The 16,703-nt window shown below is 42.0% G+C and overlaps 1 protein-coding gene across 1 annotated transcript; it reads left to right on the plus strand.

The window, feature by feature from the left end:
• The first annotated feature begins 476 nt into the window (after window positions 1-476).
• On the plus strand, window positions 477-16,473 carry LOC114641791 (gastrula zinc finger protein XlCGF57.1-like). The gene is made up of 3 exons (XM_028790813.2): window positions 477-571; window positions 9,737-10,222; window positions 14,609-16,473. Exons 2-3 carry the CDS (start codon window positions 9,835-9,837, stop codon window positions 15,583-15,585), a joined length of 1,365 nt encoding a protein of 454 aa, XP_028646646.1. The 5' UTR covers window positions 477-571; window positions 9,737-9,834; the 3' UTR covers window positions 15,586-16,473.
• The last annotated feature ends 230 nt before the right edge of the window (window positions 16,474-16,703 follow it).

Below are 16,703 nucleotides of genomic sequence, written 5' to 3' on the forward strand. Positions count from 1 at the left end.
ATTTGTATTATTTTATTCAATAGAAATTACTTTAAAGCAGCGGTTCTCAATCTGAAGATGTGAAAAAAAGAAAACAAGAATCGAAAATATGAGAAATACATCCATTGACACCAAAACAAATTAAGTTAAACTACATTCTGTTACTAGAAAAATAAATATAGAGTTAGATAAATGTCGATAAAAGTTAAGTAGGTATAATAAAATATGCATCTATGATATATTGGTTCAAACAAAAACAAATTGGTATTAGTGGGCTCCTTTCAAAAAAACGTGAGGGGGGCGCAATTAAAACTGTTATGAGAACTCGGGTCGCAAATAACTTAAAGGTTGAGAAACGCTGGTTTAAAGAACAGAGAAAAACGAAACGTTTATAAATATTCCTTTCTCTGTCCAGTAGATGGCAGTGTTTAGCTACTTATATCACGTTTTTCACTCGAGTCGCTCGTTGATGACTCGTTCTGTTTCTCTTCGTTTGATGCCGCTGGCTGACGGCTCAGACTGTATAGCAGACACGTGAGCAGCATAAAGGGAGCAGAAGAAGAGAAGATAAAGAGCGGGAGGAAAAGTGTCGGTAAGCAACGAGAGCAACGGGCGGGTACGCGAGGAAAAAAATGGAGCAGGACGTGGGGAGACAAGTCCTGCGATTCAAAACCTGGAGAAAGGGAGAAGGCTAGAGAGGGACCGAGAGATTCACGGCAGTCCGTCACAGCCATCCTTCTTTGATTGTAAAGAAAACGCACCCCCTCTCGCGTTTACGTTCACGTTGAGTCTCCAGGCTGCCGTGTGAGCCGCTAGCTCGTCCCGTCTGTCCACGTCATTCAGCCTGAATTTAGTTAAGGTGACCATCCGTCCCGTTTTCCGGACAACTGTCCCCACTCAGAAACATGTCCCCGTTTTAAGAGTTCGTCCCCGGTTTCAGCTGGTTCACTTTTTTTGAATGTATCTCATCACCACGATAATTTGAACTCAGCGCGCGTGCGCGGTGTTTTGACAGCGGTTATGCTTTACCACATCCTGCAACTTTGGCGAGAAATCACGTGACAAGCTTTCGCTTTGTACTCTGTGGTGTTTAGAGTGAAGTCGTCGTCCCGCCCCCTCAACCCATGTCCCCGGAATGACCCAAAAAATTCTGGTCACCTCAATTTAGTGTGCGGGGGAATCTACGAGACTCATCTGACCCTTACCGTAAATATCGTTTTCAATACGAACAGAGGGGGTTTTTGGACAGGGCTGGGTTAATGCAGAGGCTTAAACAGGGGGTTTAAGTGAGTGGAGGGGCGCGTAGCTGTGACATTCAAAATCACGACACCTTCTAAGTTTTGTAATATATTTTCGAGTGCTTAAAATCGTAGCGATTACATTTAAAAGACAGTAACACACCCTGGAACTTGTCGTCTGACTCGGTGGGACTTAATGGGTGCGGCGCCTGAAGCGGCTCGACTGGTCTGTAAAGGCGGATGGAGTGGCGGCTGTGATGGCGGGCAGGGCTTCGGTCGCGCCCGTCACTTTAACGGCTTTATTCTGCCATTTTGTACAGACAGCGGTGTTCGCTTCATCATCCACATTTCATTTCCTCACATACGTGTCCTCACTAACCATCCAATAATCCTTTTATACTGTGGCGTGCAGGTGGCTGCTAATGGACTATGAATTAGGGAACGAAATGGTAGAGCTGTGTAAGTGAGGGGGCTGTTAGAAGGGGGGGTCTGTCTTATAGGGGCGAACACGAGTCTTTGGAAATGAGAGACAGGAGGAGGCTTGTAGGTTAAGGAGTCAGGAGATAACAAGAGGAGTGTTATAGAGGGTTACAAAAAGACACAAGGTGAGTGGCAGAAGACAAGCTGATAGATAAGGAGAGCTTTGCTTTTATAGTTTGAAAGCGCGCTCGTTAATCCAGTTAATTAAGACATCGTTTGTAGCACAGCAAAGATTAGAAGTAAACCTTTGAAATGCCAGGACCTCGGGGTTGGGCCGGCTTATTACGCAGGCAGTTACACTAAAACGGTAATCGAGATGTTTATAAAAAACAAAAATACATGTCACCTGTAACTGACTAATAAATCGATTGGATTGTTTACACCAGCAGATGATGATAAACGTAAAAAGGCAAAGGACAAGTGAGAAAAGATGAGGCTGATCCCCAGCTCTTTGGATTTCCATGCTCGTTAGCTCTTATCATGGAGTATTTTCACTCACGGCGGCTTAAAATGTGTTGAAAGATTTTTTAAATACCAGGCATTACAGTGGTGTGAAAAACTATTTGCCCCCTTCCTGATTTCTTATTCTTTTGCATGTTTGTCACACAAAATGTTTCTGATCATCAAACACATTTAACCATTAGTCAAATATAACACAAGTAAACACAAAATGCAGTTTTTAAATGATGGTGTTTATTATTTAGGGAGAAAAAAAATCCAAACCTACATGGCCCTGTGTGAAAAAGTAATTGCCCCCTTGTTAAAAAATAACCTAACTGTGGTGTATCACACCTGAGTTCAATTTCCGTAGCCACCCCCAGGCCTGATTACTGCCACACCTGTTTCAATCAAGAAATCACTTAAATAGGAGCTGCCTGACACAGAGAAGTAGACCAAAAGCACCTCAAAAGCTAGACATCATGCCAAGATCCAAAGAAATTCAGGAACAAATGAGAACAGAAGTAATTGAGATCTATCAGTCTGGTAAAGGTTATAAAGCCATTTCTAAAGCTTTGGGACTCCAGCGAACCACAGTGAGAGCCATTATCCACAAATGGAAAAAACATGGAACAGTGGTGAACCTTCCCAGGAGTGGCCGGCCGACCAAAATTACCCCAAGAGCGCAGAGACGACTCTTCCGAGAGGTCACAAAAGACCCCAGGACAACGTCTAAAGAACTGCAGGCCTCACTTGCCTCAATTAAGGTCAGTGTTCACGACTCCACCATAAGAAAGAGACTGGGCAAAAACGGCCTGCATGGCAGATTTCCAAGACGCAAACCACTGTTAAGCAAAAAGAACATCAGGGCTCATCTCAATTTTGCTAAGAAACATCTCAATGATTGCCAAGACTTTTGGGAAAATACCTTGTGGACTGATGAGTCAAAAGTTGAACTTTTTGGAAGGCAAATGTCCCGTTACATCTGGCGTAAAAGGAACACAGTATTTCAGAAAAAGAACATCATACCAACAGTAAAATATGGTGGTGGTAGTGTGATGGTCTGGGGTTGTTTTGCTGCTTCAGGACCTGGAAGGCTTGCTGTGATAGATGGAACCATGAATTCTACTGTCTACCAAAAAATCCTGAAGGAGAATGTCCGGCCATCTGTTCGTCAACTCAAGCTGAAGCGATCTTAGGTGCTGCAACAGGACAATGACCCAAAACACACCAGCAAATCCACCTCTGAATGGCTGAAGAAAAACAAAATGAAGACTTTGGAGTGGCCTAGTCAAAGTCCTGACCTGAATCCAATTGAGATGCTATGGCATGACCTTAAAAAGGCGGTTCATGCTAGAAAACCCTCAATTAAAGCTGAATTACACACAATTTTGCAAAGATGAGTGGGCCAAAATTCCTCCAGAGCGCTGTAAAAGACTCATTGCAAGTTATCGCAAACGCTTGATTGCAGTTATTGCTGCTAAGGGTGGCCCAACCAGTTATTAGGTTCAGGGGGCAATTACTTTTTCACACAGGGCCATGTAGGTTTGGATTTTTTTTTCTCCCTAAATAATAAAAACCACCATTTACAAACTGCATTTTGTGTTTACTTGTGTTATATTTGACTAATGGTTAAATGTGTTTGATGATCAGAAACATTTTGTGTGACAAACATTTAAAAGAATAAGAAATCAGGAAGGGGGCAAATAGTTTTTCACACCACTGTATATGCCACTGAAAGAAAAAAACAACTGAATTTGGTCATCGCAATGACAGCCGGTTAGGCGGACACTGTGACATCCAAACTAAACAAAGATAAATAAAGCACACATGGTGGACTTAACAGCTAAAGGCAAAAAGATTCACACAACAGACAAGAGCCTCATTCAGCCAGCGGTGATTTCAATGAATAAAGTGCTGTATGGTGAACACCATCGAGCCATTGGTTCAGGTATGTGGATGACACCTGGGTGAAGATCAAATCTCACCACATCAACTCAGTGGACAAACACATCCAGTTCACCAGGGAGGACATAAAACGTGACAGGATAGCTTTCTTAGATTGTGAAATTTCCATCAGCAATGGGGGACATTTGAAAGTTGATGTGTACCATAAACCAACACATACGGATCAGTATTTAAGGTTTGACTCTCACCATCCGCTAGAGCACAAAATAGGTGTCATCAGAACTCTACAAAACCGAGCAGACACCAAACCCACAGACACAGCGGCCAGGGAAGCAGAAGAACATCACATCAAAAAGGCCCTGAGTAAATGTGGTTATCCCAGCTGGACTTTTGTCAAAGCACGGAAGACACCCAAAGAATGCTCTAAGCAATCCAGGAGAGAGGAAGGACAAGCAACCACTGCCTAAGCAAAAACCTTTGGTGATCCCTTATGTGTCAGGAGTATCAGAACCGCTGGGACACATTTTTTCAAAACACCTGGGGCCTCATGTATAAATGGTGCGTACGCACAGAAATATTGCGTACTCCCATTTCCCGTTTCACGATGTATAAAACCTAAACCTGGTGTAAAGCAACGCACATTTCCACGGTAGCTCATACCCTGGTATAGGCAAGTTCTGCGCTCAGTTTTGCAGACTGGCGGCACCCAGCGTCAAAGCAGTGCTACTGTTCCTGTGTGGTCACCCTTTCTTTTTTAGATCCACATCCCTGACGCGGCTGAAATTAACCACATATTGTTTATTAGTTTAATGCATCTGATTGTAATTAACCTGTAACAGTATAATGGTCCACAGAATGGTCAAACTATTCTAAATATCATAACTGCTTTAGCGTTGTTACTCTCACTGCACCTTCTTCTTCTTTCAGCTGGTCCCGTTAGGTGTTGCCACAGCGGATCATCTTTTTCCATATTACTCTCACTGCACCACTCGGAGTATTTATATCACTGTATCTGAGTGGGGAATCACAGCAGCAGCTGATCGGAAAGAGAATTATCGGTATACAGCATCAAGCACTCGCTGCCTCAGCCATTCGCTATTTGAACTGCTTTCATGTGGCAATCGCTTCACAGCCTTTCCTGTACTGACCTCGCGGTTCACAAACAGTTTCATCCCAAGACCTCTAAACGCACTCAATCAGTCCAACAAGTGCTCCTTGTAGAACTGTTTGGAATTATAAGTACAATCACTTCACTGTAAACTTGCACTACAGTTATTACACAACCTGAGCCACTTTATAAAGCACGTATTTACATATGATGACGATATCATTTTTAAGATGAAATGCAGCAAAATATGTTGATTATATTATACAGATAAAACTTTAATCACACGGTGCCACAGTGCTAGCGAGGAGCTGGCGCTCCATTCACGGTTTGTTTCTGCCTCGCGCGGTATTCTTGTTGTGGCTGGCGCGACACTGGAAGGATAGATGGTTAGAATAATTAAACATTACAAAGATATTTCGATGTTCCTTAAAAGTTTTGAAGAATCAGCGTTCTAAGCTTACAGATGGCTTAACGTCTATTACAGAGCTGATTGTGTGGCGATTGGGTATTTGGAGAAAGAAAAGTAAGGACAGGAATTGGGGGTTAGTACGTTTGAAAGAGACAGTACTTCTGTGATAAAGCATTTCATTGAAGGTCGCGCATGGCGCAGTAATCATCTTGTGTAAGACATGAACAATCACTGCGCCACCGTGTTCCCATGTTTAATAACGTGCTTTAACTCCTATCATCATGAAAATGATATCACGTATACATCTCAGTATTTTAATTACTCAGAGAGCTGTAATATCACTAACGTAATGGATTCTGTGTCCTGTCAGAGGAAGAGCACGTAGTGATTCAGGCACAGAGCACATAGGAGATCAAATACACAACAAAGCATTAACATGCTACTTTAGTTACGATGGGATTTGTGAAACTAGTAAAATAAACGATTTTAAGATGAAGTTTATGATGTTTTACTTTACTGACAAAATAAACTATGTGATTAAAGTGGAAATTTAGAGATTAAAGTTGACATTTCGTGCGTTTTTCCCACTGTGTGCCTATTTTTTTTTTCTCTGTACCCTAATAAGCTTTTGTATGACACTGAGACGGTGGGCTACGACTCGCCTTTTCACTCAAACTTTGATATGTGACTTCTTTTTTATTTAGGGCGACTTTGTGAACCTGAGCTTTCAAGTTTCTCCGACACGCTATGTTACTCAATCAACTTCCTTTTGTTGCTTATAGAACTGTTTAAAACAACTAATAGTATGTTTTTCCTTTCCTCCACTTGGTATTCGCTGAAATTCTTCTATTTTCCCCCGTGCTTTTCCCATTGTCTTTTCACAGAAGGCTGAGCTTAAGGGCTATTTATATTGATTTGCAAATTCAAAGATGCGTAATTCTGGGAGGAGTTGGGGCGGGACAGCAGGTGCGTGCACGTGCGTTACTTTTCACGCTGACCGGGATTTATGTAGCAGAAGAACATGGAAGTTGGTGAACGCACAGATTTATGCATCTGGATTTTTCTGTGCATACGCACATTTACACTTTTGTGCTTACATTATCATGTTATAATGTGAATTCTACGCACGGTGTTATGCATGAGGCCCCAGGTCTCGGTGGCTTTCAAACCCCTAAACATGCTACATCAAAAACGGGTCCACCCCAAGGACCGGATGCCCGGCACAGACAGAGTAATATAGTTTAAGAGGATTGCGGTGAATCATACATCGGGGAAACCAAACAACCACTGGCGAATGTGAATTTTCCCTTGGGATTAATAAAGTATCTATCTATCTATCTATCTATCTATCTATCTATCTATCTATCTATCTATCTATCTATCTATCTATCTATCTATCTATCTATCTATCTATCTATCTATGAAAGACACTATATAATAGATAGATAGTGCCTTTCCTATCTATCTATCTATCTATCTATCTATCTATCTATCTATCTATCTATCTATCTATCTATCTATCTATCTATCTATCTATCTATCTATCTATCTATCTATCTATCTATCTATCTATCTATCTATCTAGTCTCACATACCATCTTTTTTTCTGGGGCTTCCTCCGGACCTGACAGAAGTGGCACGCAGCAATACATCACCACACACAGCACATTAAATGTAAGATATTCCAACTCTCTGCACATTTATGATCCATACATTATTACCTGATTTCACTTTCATGATGAAATGCATTAAAGTATGTACAGTGCATCCGGAAAGTATTCCCAGCGCATCACTTTTTCCACATTTTGTTATGTTACAGCCTTATTCCAAAATGGATTAAATTCATTTTTTTCTTCAGAATTCTACACACAACACCCCACAATGACAACGTGAAAAAAATTTACTTGAGGTTTTTGGCGAAATTTATGAAAAATAGGAAGGAGGAAGCCCCAGAAAATAAGATGGTGTGTGAGACTAGATAGATAGATAGATAGCGTAGTTGGCAGAATTAGAAAGATAGATAGATACTTTATTAATCCAAAGGGGAAATTCACAATTTTCAAATGTATCGTGTCATTACAATGGGGAATAAGCGACGCTTGAATATAAAAGCACCACAAATGCATCTGTATGTCGGCATTTTGTTTCACCACATCTATCTATCTATCTATCTATCTATCTATCTATCTATCTATCTATCTATCTATCTATCTATCTATCTATCTATCTATCTATCTATCTATCTATCTATCTATCTATCTATCTATCTATCTATCTATCTATCTATCTATCTATCTAAGCGGATGGCACAACACAGAACAGCTACCTCATCAGGCCAGGACTCCGCAGTCTATTTACACCTACAGGACAGCGGTCACTCTTTCAGTGATGAAGATGTGCACATCCTAGACAGGGAGGAACTCTGGTTTGAGTGAGGAGTCAAAGAGGCCACTTACGTGAGAAAGGAACAAGGAGGGGGCCGAAGGGTATATCTTTTACCATCTTACAATGCTGTGATTGCAGCCATTCCCCAATTCTCTGTGAATGGTACTCATGGCCATTGATCAATGGACAATTTGCGTATCATTGATCACACGGCCCATTGTTAGTCAATGGTGCTAGTTTCGGTCACTATGCCAAGGTATTGTTTATAAGGTTGGAGAAACCTGCAGTTAGCTGAGACTGAGGAAGTCACTTGGATGAGTGATGTAACATATCTCCCTGGAAAAGAACTATGTCCAGATGAACTTTGAATCAACTTTCTGGAATATGGTGATATGTTGGATCCTCTGTCTGTGATAATGACCTGCTGAACGTCATTGAATGAATGAATCTGGCGGAGGGCTGAGTCTGCAGTCCAGTGTGATGAATAAGCGGGTCTGCTCAGGTACTTGTGTTTGTCATCACAGCTGTGATTAAATTATGGGCACAGTAAATGAAACTGTGTATAATGGGGGGGGGGGGGGGTGACTGCCAGTAGTGACCCTCATGTTACAAAAGGGGGTCCAGGAGGGGAGTAAAAAAAAGCTTGAGAACGTCTGGTTTAAGTGGCCAGTTTGTAATGAGTTACTTGTAAAATGGCGTCTGTGGTATCATTGTGTCCTCCATGGCATGCTCTCCTGCTCTTCATCCTTTTGTGTTTCTTCAAATCGAATGACAATATGGAGCGTACAATGTGGAGCTGGTTCTGTGTAGTTTATGTCTGAGCCAGATACATTTACATTTGTTTGCTTAGCAGATGCTTTTAATCCAATGCAGCTTACAAGGGAGGCAAACATAATGGAGTAAACATCAATCTAGGGAACTGTTTGGGAACAACAAGTGTGACAGGGCGAGGGTACAAAATCGATCACCGCAAGTGAAGACGCCAGCTAGTGACAAAAACCTAACAGCTGATGTCAGTTCGATGCAAATTCACAGAACAAGAGACATGTGTGTAGGATAAACCGATGTGAATGTCAAATGTATTTTAAGTGGTCACTCCTAGGAGTGGGGGCATTGGGTGCAGGCAGTGGGCATTCAGTCCAGGGGTCAAGTGGAGCAAAAACAGGGCTCCCTCTGATCCAGAGAAATCATTTTGGGTTTGGGATGGAAGTGACAGATGGGGCATTAAAGCCCTCTCCATTCCAGAAAGATAAAGCAAGAGGAATGAGAGAAGGAGTGCCTTTGAGTATGGAGTGGGTTGGTGGAAGAGCAGCCCCTCCTAGTAGATGGGAGACCATTAGCAACCATTCAGGCAGGTCCACTGAAGCCATCTGTCAGCTTCTTCATATTTGTTAATGGCTGCCAAACGTGACCCCCATATGTGTTTGTGCTTGAAATGCTCTCTTTAATTCTGTGGGTATCTCTGTAGTTGTTGTGTGTCAAATCAGTACATCACATGCCGAGTCTCTTTTGCGGTGGTGGTCTTTAGACCCAATCCGGAGTTTAGGTTACATTTTGACTAGACTTGAGTAGACCTGTGCTGCCACTCTGAAATGATTCAAAATTTTAAATCCTGAATTTTTAAACGTTCTTCTTAGGCTAACAGTGAGGGTTCAAAGCAGTTGAAATTTTGCAAAAAAACAGAGGTGGTAGTTCTCTGTGTTTGCTATTAACTGGAAGTTAACCCTTAAATGTTTTTGAGTTATTTTGGGTAACTTATATAAAGTAATTCTGTCACTTTGTTTTTCACAGATAAAAAGTTGCCTCCTTCACGTTAAGCCAAGCATGGAGGTGTCTAATGGCGTTTGTTTGAGAAGCAAACCTTAGAAAAGAAGAGTTTAACACAGAGCATGGCCTCCACCATGAATGAAAGACTGTCGCACATTAAAGAAGAGGACTGTGAGTGGGGTGAACCAGAAGATGTGAAGTCAGAGGCCCGTGAGGGGAGAATGTCAGTTTTTAAAGAGGGGGAGTGCAAGGGGGAGATGATTGAAGTTAAAGTGGAGGATTTGGAAGAGGTCTCAGTTAGTCTTCAACTGCAAAACCCTGAAAGTGGGAATCTTTTCAAACAAGAGAATTCTGAAGAATCTCCTCCCAGTTTACAGCATCGGGGCATTGATACGGGACAACCGGCTACCCAGCAGAGTTCTTCAGAAGTGAAATTCAAGTTTGAAGAGAAAATCAGTGAAGGAAGCTGGAAAGAAGAAGAGCAGCTGTCATCTGGGAATGTGGGAACAAGTAAGTAATGTGATTAAACATCAAGGACACAAGAAACACCTGACATTTACAAGTCCAATCTGTGTTTGTGTTACCACTTTAAGTAGGTGGAAGTGGCAGTCAGGCACACAAACGGAGATGAGCTGCAGGGGTCCAAGGCGTCTAACAATAGCTGACCTAAAAAATAATAAAACTGTAAAGGTTTGTGCAAACTCTGAAAAACGGAAAGCGTCCACCACATGACTTACCCATTCAAAGCTGTCATTTTTACAGTAAATCATTGTCAATGTTATATTTATTGAAAATAAAACAATCATTTCTAATCCTGTCCATCCTCGTCCCACCCAATGCAAATCTTAACATCTTTAACTCTGCCACCTCCAGCTCTGTCTCCTGTGCCACAGTCTCCAGCCCATATAACATAGCTGGTCTCACTACCACCCTGCAGACCTTCCCTTTCACTCTTGCTGATACCCGTCTGTCACTAATCACTCCTGACACTCTTCTCCACCCACTCCACCCTGCCTGAACGCTCTTCTTCACCTCTCTTCCACAATCCCCATTACTCTGTACTGCTGATTCCAAGTATTTAAACTCATCCACCTTCATCAACTCTACTCCCTCATCCTCACCACTCCACTGATCTTCCTCTCATTCACACACATGTATTCTGTCTTGGTGGTCCTACTGACCTTCATTCCTCTCCTCTCCTCTCATATCTCCACCTCTCCAGGGTCTCCTCAACCTGCTCCTTATTCTCGCTACAGATCACAATGTCATCAGCAAACATCACAGTCCACGGGGACTCCTGTCTAATCTCATCTGTCAACCTGTCCACCATTGCAAATAAGAAAGGGCTCAGAGCCGATCCCTGATGTAATCCCACCTCCACCTTGAATGCATCTGTCACTGCTACCACAGACCTCACCACTGTCACACTTCCCTCGTACATATCCTGTACCACTCTTACATACTTCTCTGCCACTCCTGACTTCCTCATACAATACCACAGCTCCTCTCTCTTCACCCTGTCATATGCTTTCTTCAGGTCCACAAAGACGCAATGCAACTCCTTCTGGCCTTCTCTAAACTTCTCATTCAACATCCTCAGAGCAAACATCTCATCTGTGGTGTTCTTTCTTGGCATGAAACCATCCTGCTGCTCACTAATCATCACCTCACTTCTTAACTGAGCTTCCACTACTCTTTCCCATAACTTCATGCTGTGGCTCATCAATTTTATCCCCATGTAGTTACTACAGTCCTGCACAACCCCCTTATTCTTAAATATCGGTACCAGTACAATTCTTCTCCACTCCTCAGGCATCCTCTCACTTTCCAAGATTCCATTAAACAATCTGGTTATAAACTCCACTGCCATCTCTCCTAAACACCTCCATGCTTCTACAGGTATGTCATCTGGACCAACGGCCTTTTCATTCTTCATCCTCTTCATTGCTATCCTTACTTCCTCCTTTCTAATCTGTTGCTCTTCCTAATTCACTGTCTACACATCATTCAACCTCTTCTCTCTCTCGTTCTCTTCATTCATCAGCCTCTCAAAGTACTCTTTCAATCTTCTCATCACACTCTCCTCGCTTGTGAGTAGTTTATTACTATTATAAGAATATCATATGAAAAGTTTGGGACTCCCTCTCAGCCTGCATAATAATTGACTCTCCTTTCAACAGTAAAGATAACAGTGGTCTGTCTTTCATTTCCTATGAACATCCGAGTACTGCGGTGTTTTCCAAACAAAGATTTTTAGTGACGCAGTATTTAGTTGTATGAAATGAAATCAAATGTGAAAAACTGGCTGTGCACAAATGTGGGTCCCCTTGTCATTTTGCTGATTTGAATGCCTGTCACTGCTCAATGCTGATTACCTGCAACACCAAATTGGTTGATGAGCTCATTAAGCCTTGAACTTCATAGACCGGTGTGTCCAATCATGAGATATAAAGGTATTTAAGGTGGTCAATTACAAGTTGTGCTTCCTTCCCTTTGACTCTCCTGTGAAGAATGACAGCATGGGATCTTCAAAGCAACTCTCCAAAGATCTGAAAACAAAGATTGTTGAGTCTCCTGGTTTAGGGGAAGGCTACAAACAGCCATCTCAGAGGTTTAAACTGTCAGTTTCTGTAACTGTAAGGAATGGAATCAGGAAATGGAAGGCCACAGGCACAGTTGCTGTTAAACCCAACAGATCTGGCAGGCCAAGAAAAATCCAGGAGCGGCATATGAGCAGGATTGTGAGAATGGTGACAGATAACCCACAGACCACCTCCAAAGACCTGCAAGAACATCTTGCTGCAGATGGTGTATCTGTACATCGTTCTACAATTCAGCTCAATCTGCACAGAGAACATCTGTATGGCAGGGTGATGAGAAAGAAGCCCTTTCTGCACTCACGCCACAAACAGAGTCACTTGTTGTATGCCAATGCTCATGTAGACAAGCCAGATTCATTTTGGAACAAAGTGGTTTGGACTGATGAGACAAAAATGGAGTTATTTGGTCAGAACAAAAAGCACTTTGCATGGTGGAAGAAGAACACTGCATTCCAAGACAAACACCTGCTACCTCCTGTCAAATTTGGTGGAGGTTCCATCATGCTGTGGAGCTGTGTGGCTAGTTCAGGGACTGGGGCACTTGTTAAAGTCGAGGGTTGGATGAATTCAACCCAATATTAGCAAATTCTTCAGGATAATGTTCAAGCATCAGTCACAAAGTTGAAGTTACACAGGGGTTGGATATTCCAACAAGGCAATGACCCAAAACACAGTTGGAAATCTACAAAGGCATTCATGCAGAGGGAGAAGTACAATGTTCTGGAATGGCCGTCACAGTCCCCTGACTTGAAGATTATTGAAAATCTATGGGATGATTTGAAGCAGGCTGTCCATCAAATTGAACTGAACTGGAGAGATTTTGTATGAAGAATGGTCAACAATACCTCCATCCAGAATCAGACACTCATCAGAGGGTATAGGAGGACAGCGTCTAGAGGCTGTTAGCTGAGCCTCCTTTTGTAAATCTAAGTATTGATGTCATATCTCTGTTGGGGTGCCCACATTTATGCACCTCTCTAATTTTGTTATGATGCATATTGCATATTTTCTGTTAATCCAATAAACGTAATTTCACTGCTGAAATCGTTCTGTTTCCATAAGGAATGTCGTATTAAAAGGAAGTTCAGCCAATGAGAAACAAAATTCCAAAGAATTAAGAGGGGGTACCCAAACATTTTCATATGACTGTATAATAAGCCAACAGGTGAGGAACTGTCAGCGATAATAGTTTTGAAAGACTGAGATGTCAAAGAAAGAGTTGATATTTGTGTTTATCCAAAATCACAGCACGATTCGTTGCAAGCGGCAGATCCGGGAAATGACGAGTGCGTAGGCTCCATACGGGGTTGGCGAGCGAAGCGAGCAGGGGGCATAGCCCCCTAGTATTTACATATTAACAGACAAGACAGTTTAAACATAATTCCCAGAACAACAAGTACATACCATAAATAAAGACAAAAGCTGACAAATTAGGGTACAATATGCTATCGCTAGAGATAACCCCAAATTATCACACATTGGTTTGCTGTCTTTAAAGTTCAAGAGGAAGATGGAATGCTGGAAACACAACAGAGTACGTAGGCAGCCGATGCCAACAGCATAAATGTTCTGTCCTACCAGTCCATAGGTTGATCTCTGCCATGAGACTACAAAAAAGATTGTCTTCAGAGACGCGTCTCCCTTGTATCCCTGGGTAAAATAAACCTTCTTCCAGCTGGTGGCTTGCAAGTGGATTCTCAGCGCTAACACGCTGTTGCTCCTCGCTTCATCACTCAATGTGCATCTCTCTCTCTCTGTCTCTTCCTTCCCTTCCGGGTTTAATTGTCTTCATCCTGACCGTCCTGTCCGCACTGTATCTTCTTCTTTCAGGTGCATTTCCCCATTTTCAGGTGAACCTTCAGCATCCCATTTCCTGAGGTACACCCAGAGGCGGATTTAGGTGTGGGCCAGGCATAGGGCTGACCAACCCCGCGTGGGGCCAGTTACGTCAAATGCTGTTACTGGTATGTGTGGACTGTCCTTCTGAGCCCTCATAGATGTTCTCAATGTTCAATTTCTTAGGGTTTCTTAAACATCACAAGTGTGCACATAGTCATGGATTGTCTCAGGCCATCTTAAGTTCATGGTAAACACTTTGCATTTGCGGAATCAATTGAGACTCAATTTCAAAATAATGATCATTCAGGTAAAACTTCTTCAGCTATATCTGAACTTCATAAGTGTTCTTCTAGGAGCAGCACCAGAAACACCAAACAATGTGCCATGTATCTCATGCTAAGATTTTTTTTATTTTAATACATTAAAAAGTTTTTTCTAATTCTTTCTAACACTGCAGATTTCCAAGAGAATATCAGCTTATCCCTATCTTCATTTGCTCAGACCTCTGCTCAGTGCAGAATGCAACAGAAACAGAATAAGGACGAAATGAAGAAATCAACAAGATGTTCAGAGAATGTGACAGCTAACTCTTTCCAGTGCAGTTCTCTTCCTGTGAGAAAAGCCACCAGTACTAACCAACAACCAGGCCATAACGCAGATCCAGAGGCTCCGTATGCTGGCCGAGAATGTGGACGAACTTTGAAAAATAAGTCTGACTGTAAAGATGACAAATCGATTTATACAAAACCAAAGTTGTATTGCTGTTCTGAATGTGGGAAACGATTCCTCTATGACAGCTGGCTCCAGGCACATATTAGAAAGCATACGGGAGAAAAACCTCATTGCTGTTCTGAATGTGGCAAGCAATTTTCCACCATTTACAGTCTCCAAAGCCATACGAGAATCCACACGGGACAACTGCCCTATGGGTGTGCTGAATGTGGAAAAAGATTCATCAAAAGTAGCCATCTTCAGAGCCACACTAGAATTCACACTGGAGAAAAACCTCATTGCTGCTCTGAATGTGGAAAGAGATTTTTTAACAGTTACAGTCTGTACATCCATAAAAGAATCCACACTGGAGAAAAGCCATATGAGTGTGCAGAATGTGGGAAAAGATTCATTAAAAGCAGCCATCTTGAGAGCCACACAAGAATTCATACTGGAGAAAAGCCATTTTGCTGCTCTGAATGTGGCAAACGATTTACCATCAGTAGCCACCTTCAGAGACACACAAGAATCCATACTGGAGAGAAGCCGTATTGCTGCTCTGAATGTGGGAAACAGTTTTCAAACAGTTGCAATCTCCAAAGACATGCAAGAATCCACAGTGGAGAAAAGCCATATTGTTGTTCTGATTGTGGCAAGCAATTTTCTGATAGTCGCGGTCTCCAAAGGCACACAGCAATCCACAATGGAGAAATAAACAACTGAAATTGTGGTAGTGGTTCTGGGATAAACCGGTCTTATAAAAAAAAATAAAAAATCAAGCCCATCGGATCATCTTACCAATTGCCACGGCACCGAATGAATTACAGAAGGAAACACTAATGGGGTCAAATGCAAATACCACACTGGGCCCTGGCAACAAATCTCAGGGAATAACATCAGCAGTAGTGTAAAAATCACTACATGACTCAGGAGGGAGGTTCACTCCTGTCTAGATGGTATGTAAACCAAGCCATTGTAGTGCTGAGAAATTAAACAAGAGGATAAACTGTAGGACTGTGCTTATTGTGACAATAGATTAATTGACAATAGCAACCAGCAGAAGCACACAAAAAAACATACTGTAGAAAACAAAAAAAAAGAAGAAGATGCAGCATATAACCAATAAGAGCCTTTTTGGCCAAAGAAAGCTAGAAATGCTCACACATCTGGTGGCCTGGTGTGCGGTCCTGATGCAAGGAAGATTATATGCTGAAAGAGACAGCAAAGTGGGCAGATTCATTCACTGGAAAATCTATTAGAAATACAACATACCGGCGCCAAAAAGACACTGGGACCACAGTCCAGACTGTGTAAGGGAATGATGCAGGTGCTACAACAGTGAGAGTAAGAATAATGGAAAATGATAAGATGTTAGTCACTTGGGACACATCAATACCAACTGACAGAAAAACAGATGCCAGAAAACAAGATAATGTTATCAAGGAAAACAGTCTTAAGAAAGCCTGGATAATTCAGGTAACAATTCCTAGTGATGAATGCAAGCTGTGGCAGATTATGTGTGACCACCAAAGAATTCACAGTGGTAAGATTCTCCATTATTGTATTGGGCAGTGGACTTCAAGACCATTAAAGAATTCACACTGATAAGAAGCTTCATTATTCATTATTGTACTGAGTGTGGTAAACAATTCTCAGACAGCAGTGGACTTCATGTCCATTAAAGAATTCACAGTGGTAAGAGCTCCATTATTGTAACGAGTGTTGTAAACAATTCTCAGCAGTGGACTTCATGACCATTAAAGAATCCACAGTGGTAAGAAGCTTCAATATTGTGCCGAGTGTGGTAAATAATTCTCAGACAGCAGTGGACTTCATGTCCA

The sequence above is a fragment of the Erpetoichthys calabaricus genome, chromosome 5 (genome assembly GCF_900747795.2).
Source record: "Erpetoichthys calabaricus chromosome 5, fErpCal1.3, whole genome shotgun sequence".
Lineage (NCBI taxonomy): Eukaryota > Metazoa > Chordata > Cladistia > Polypteriformes > Polypteridae > Erpetoichthys > Erpetoichthys calabaricus.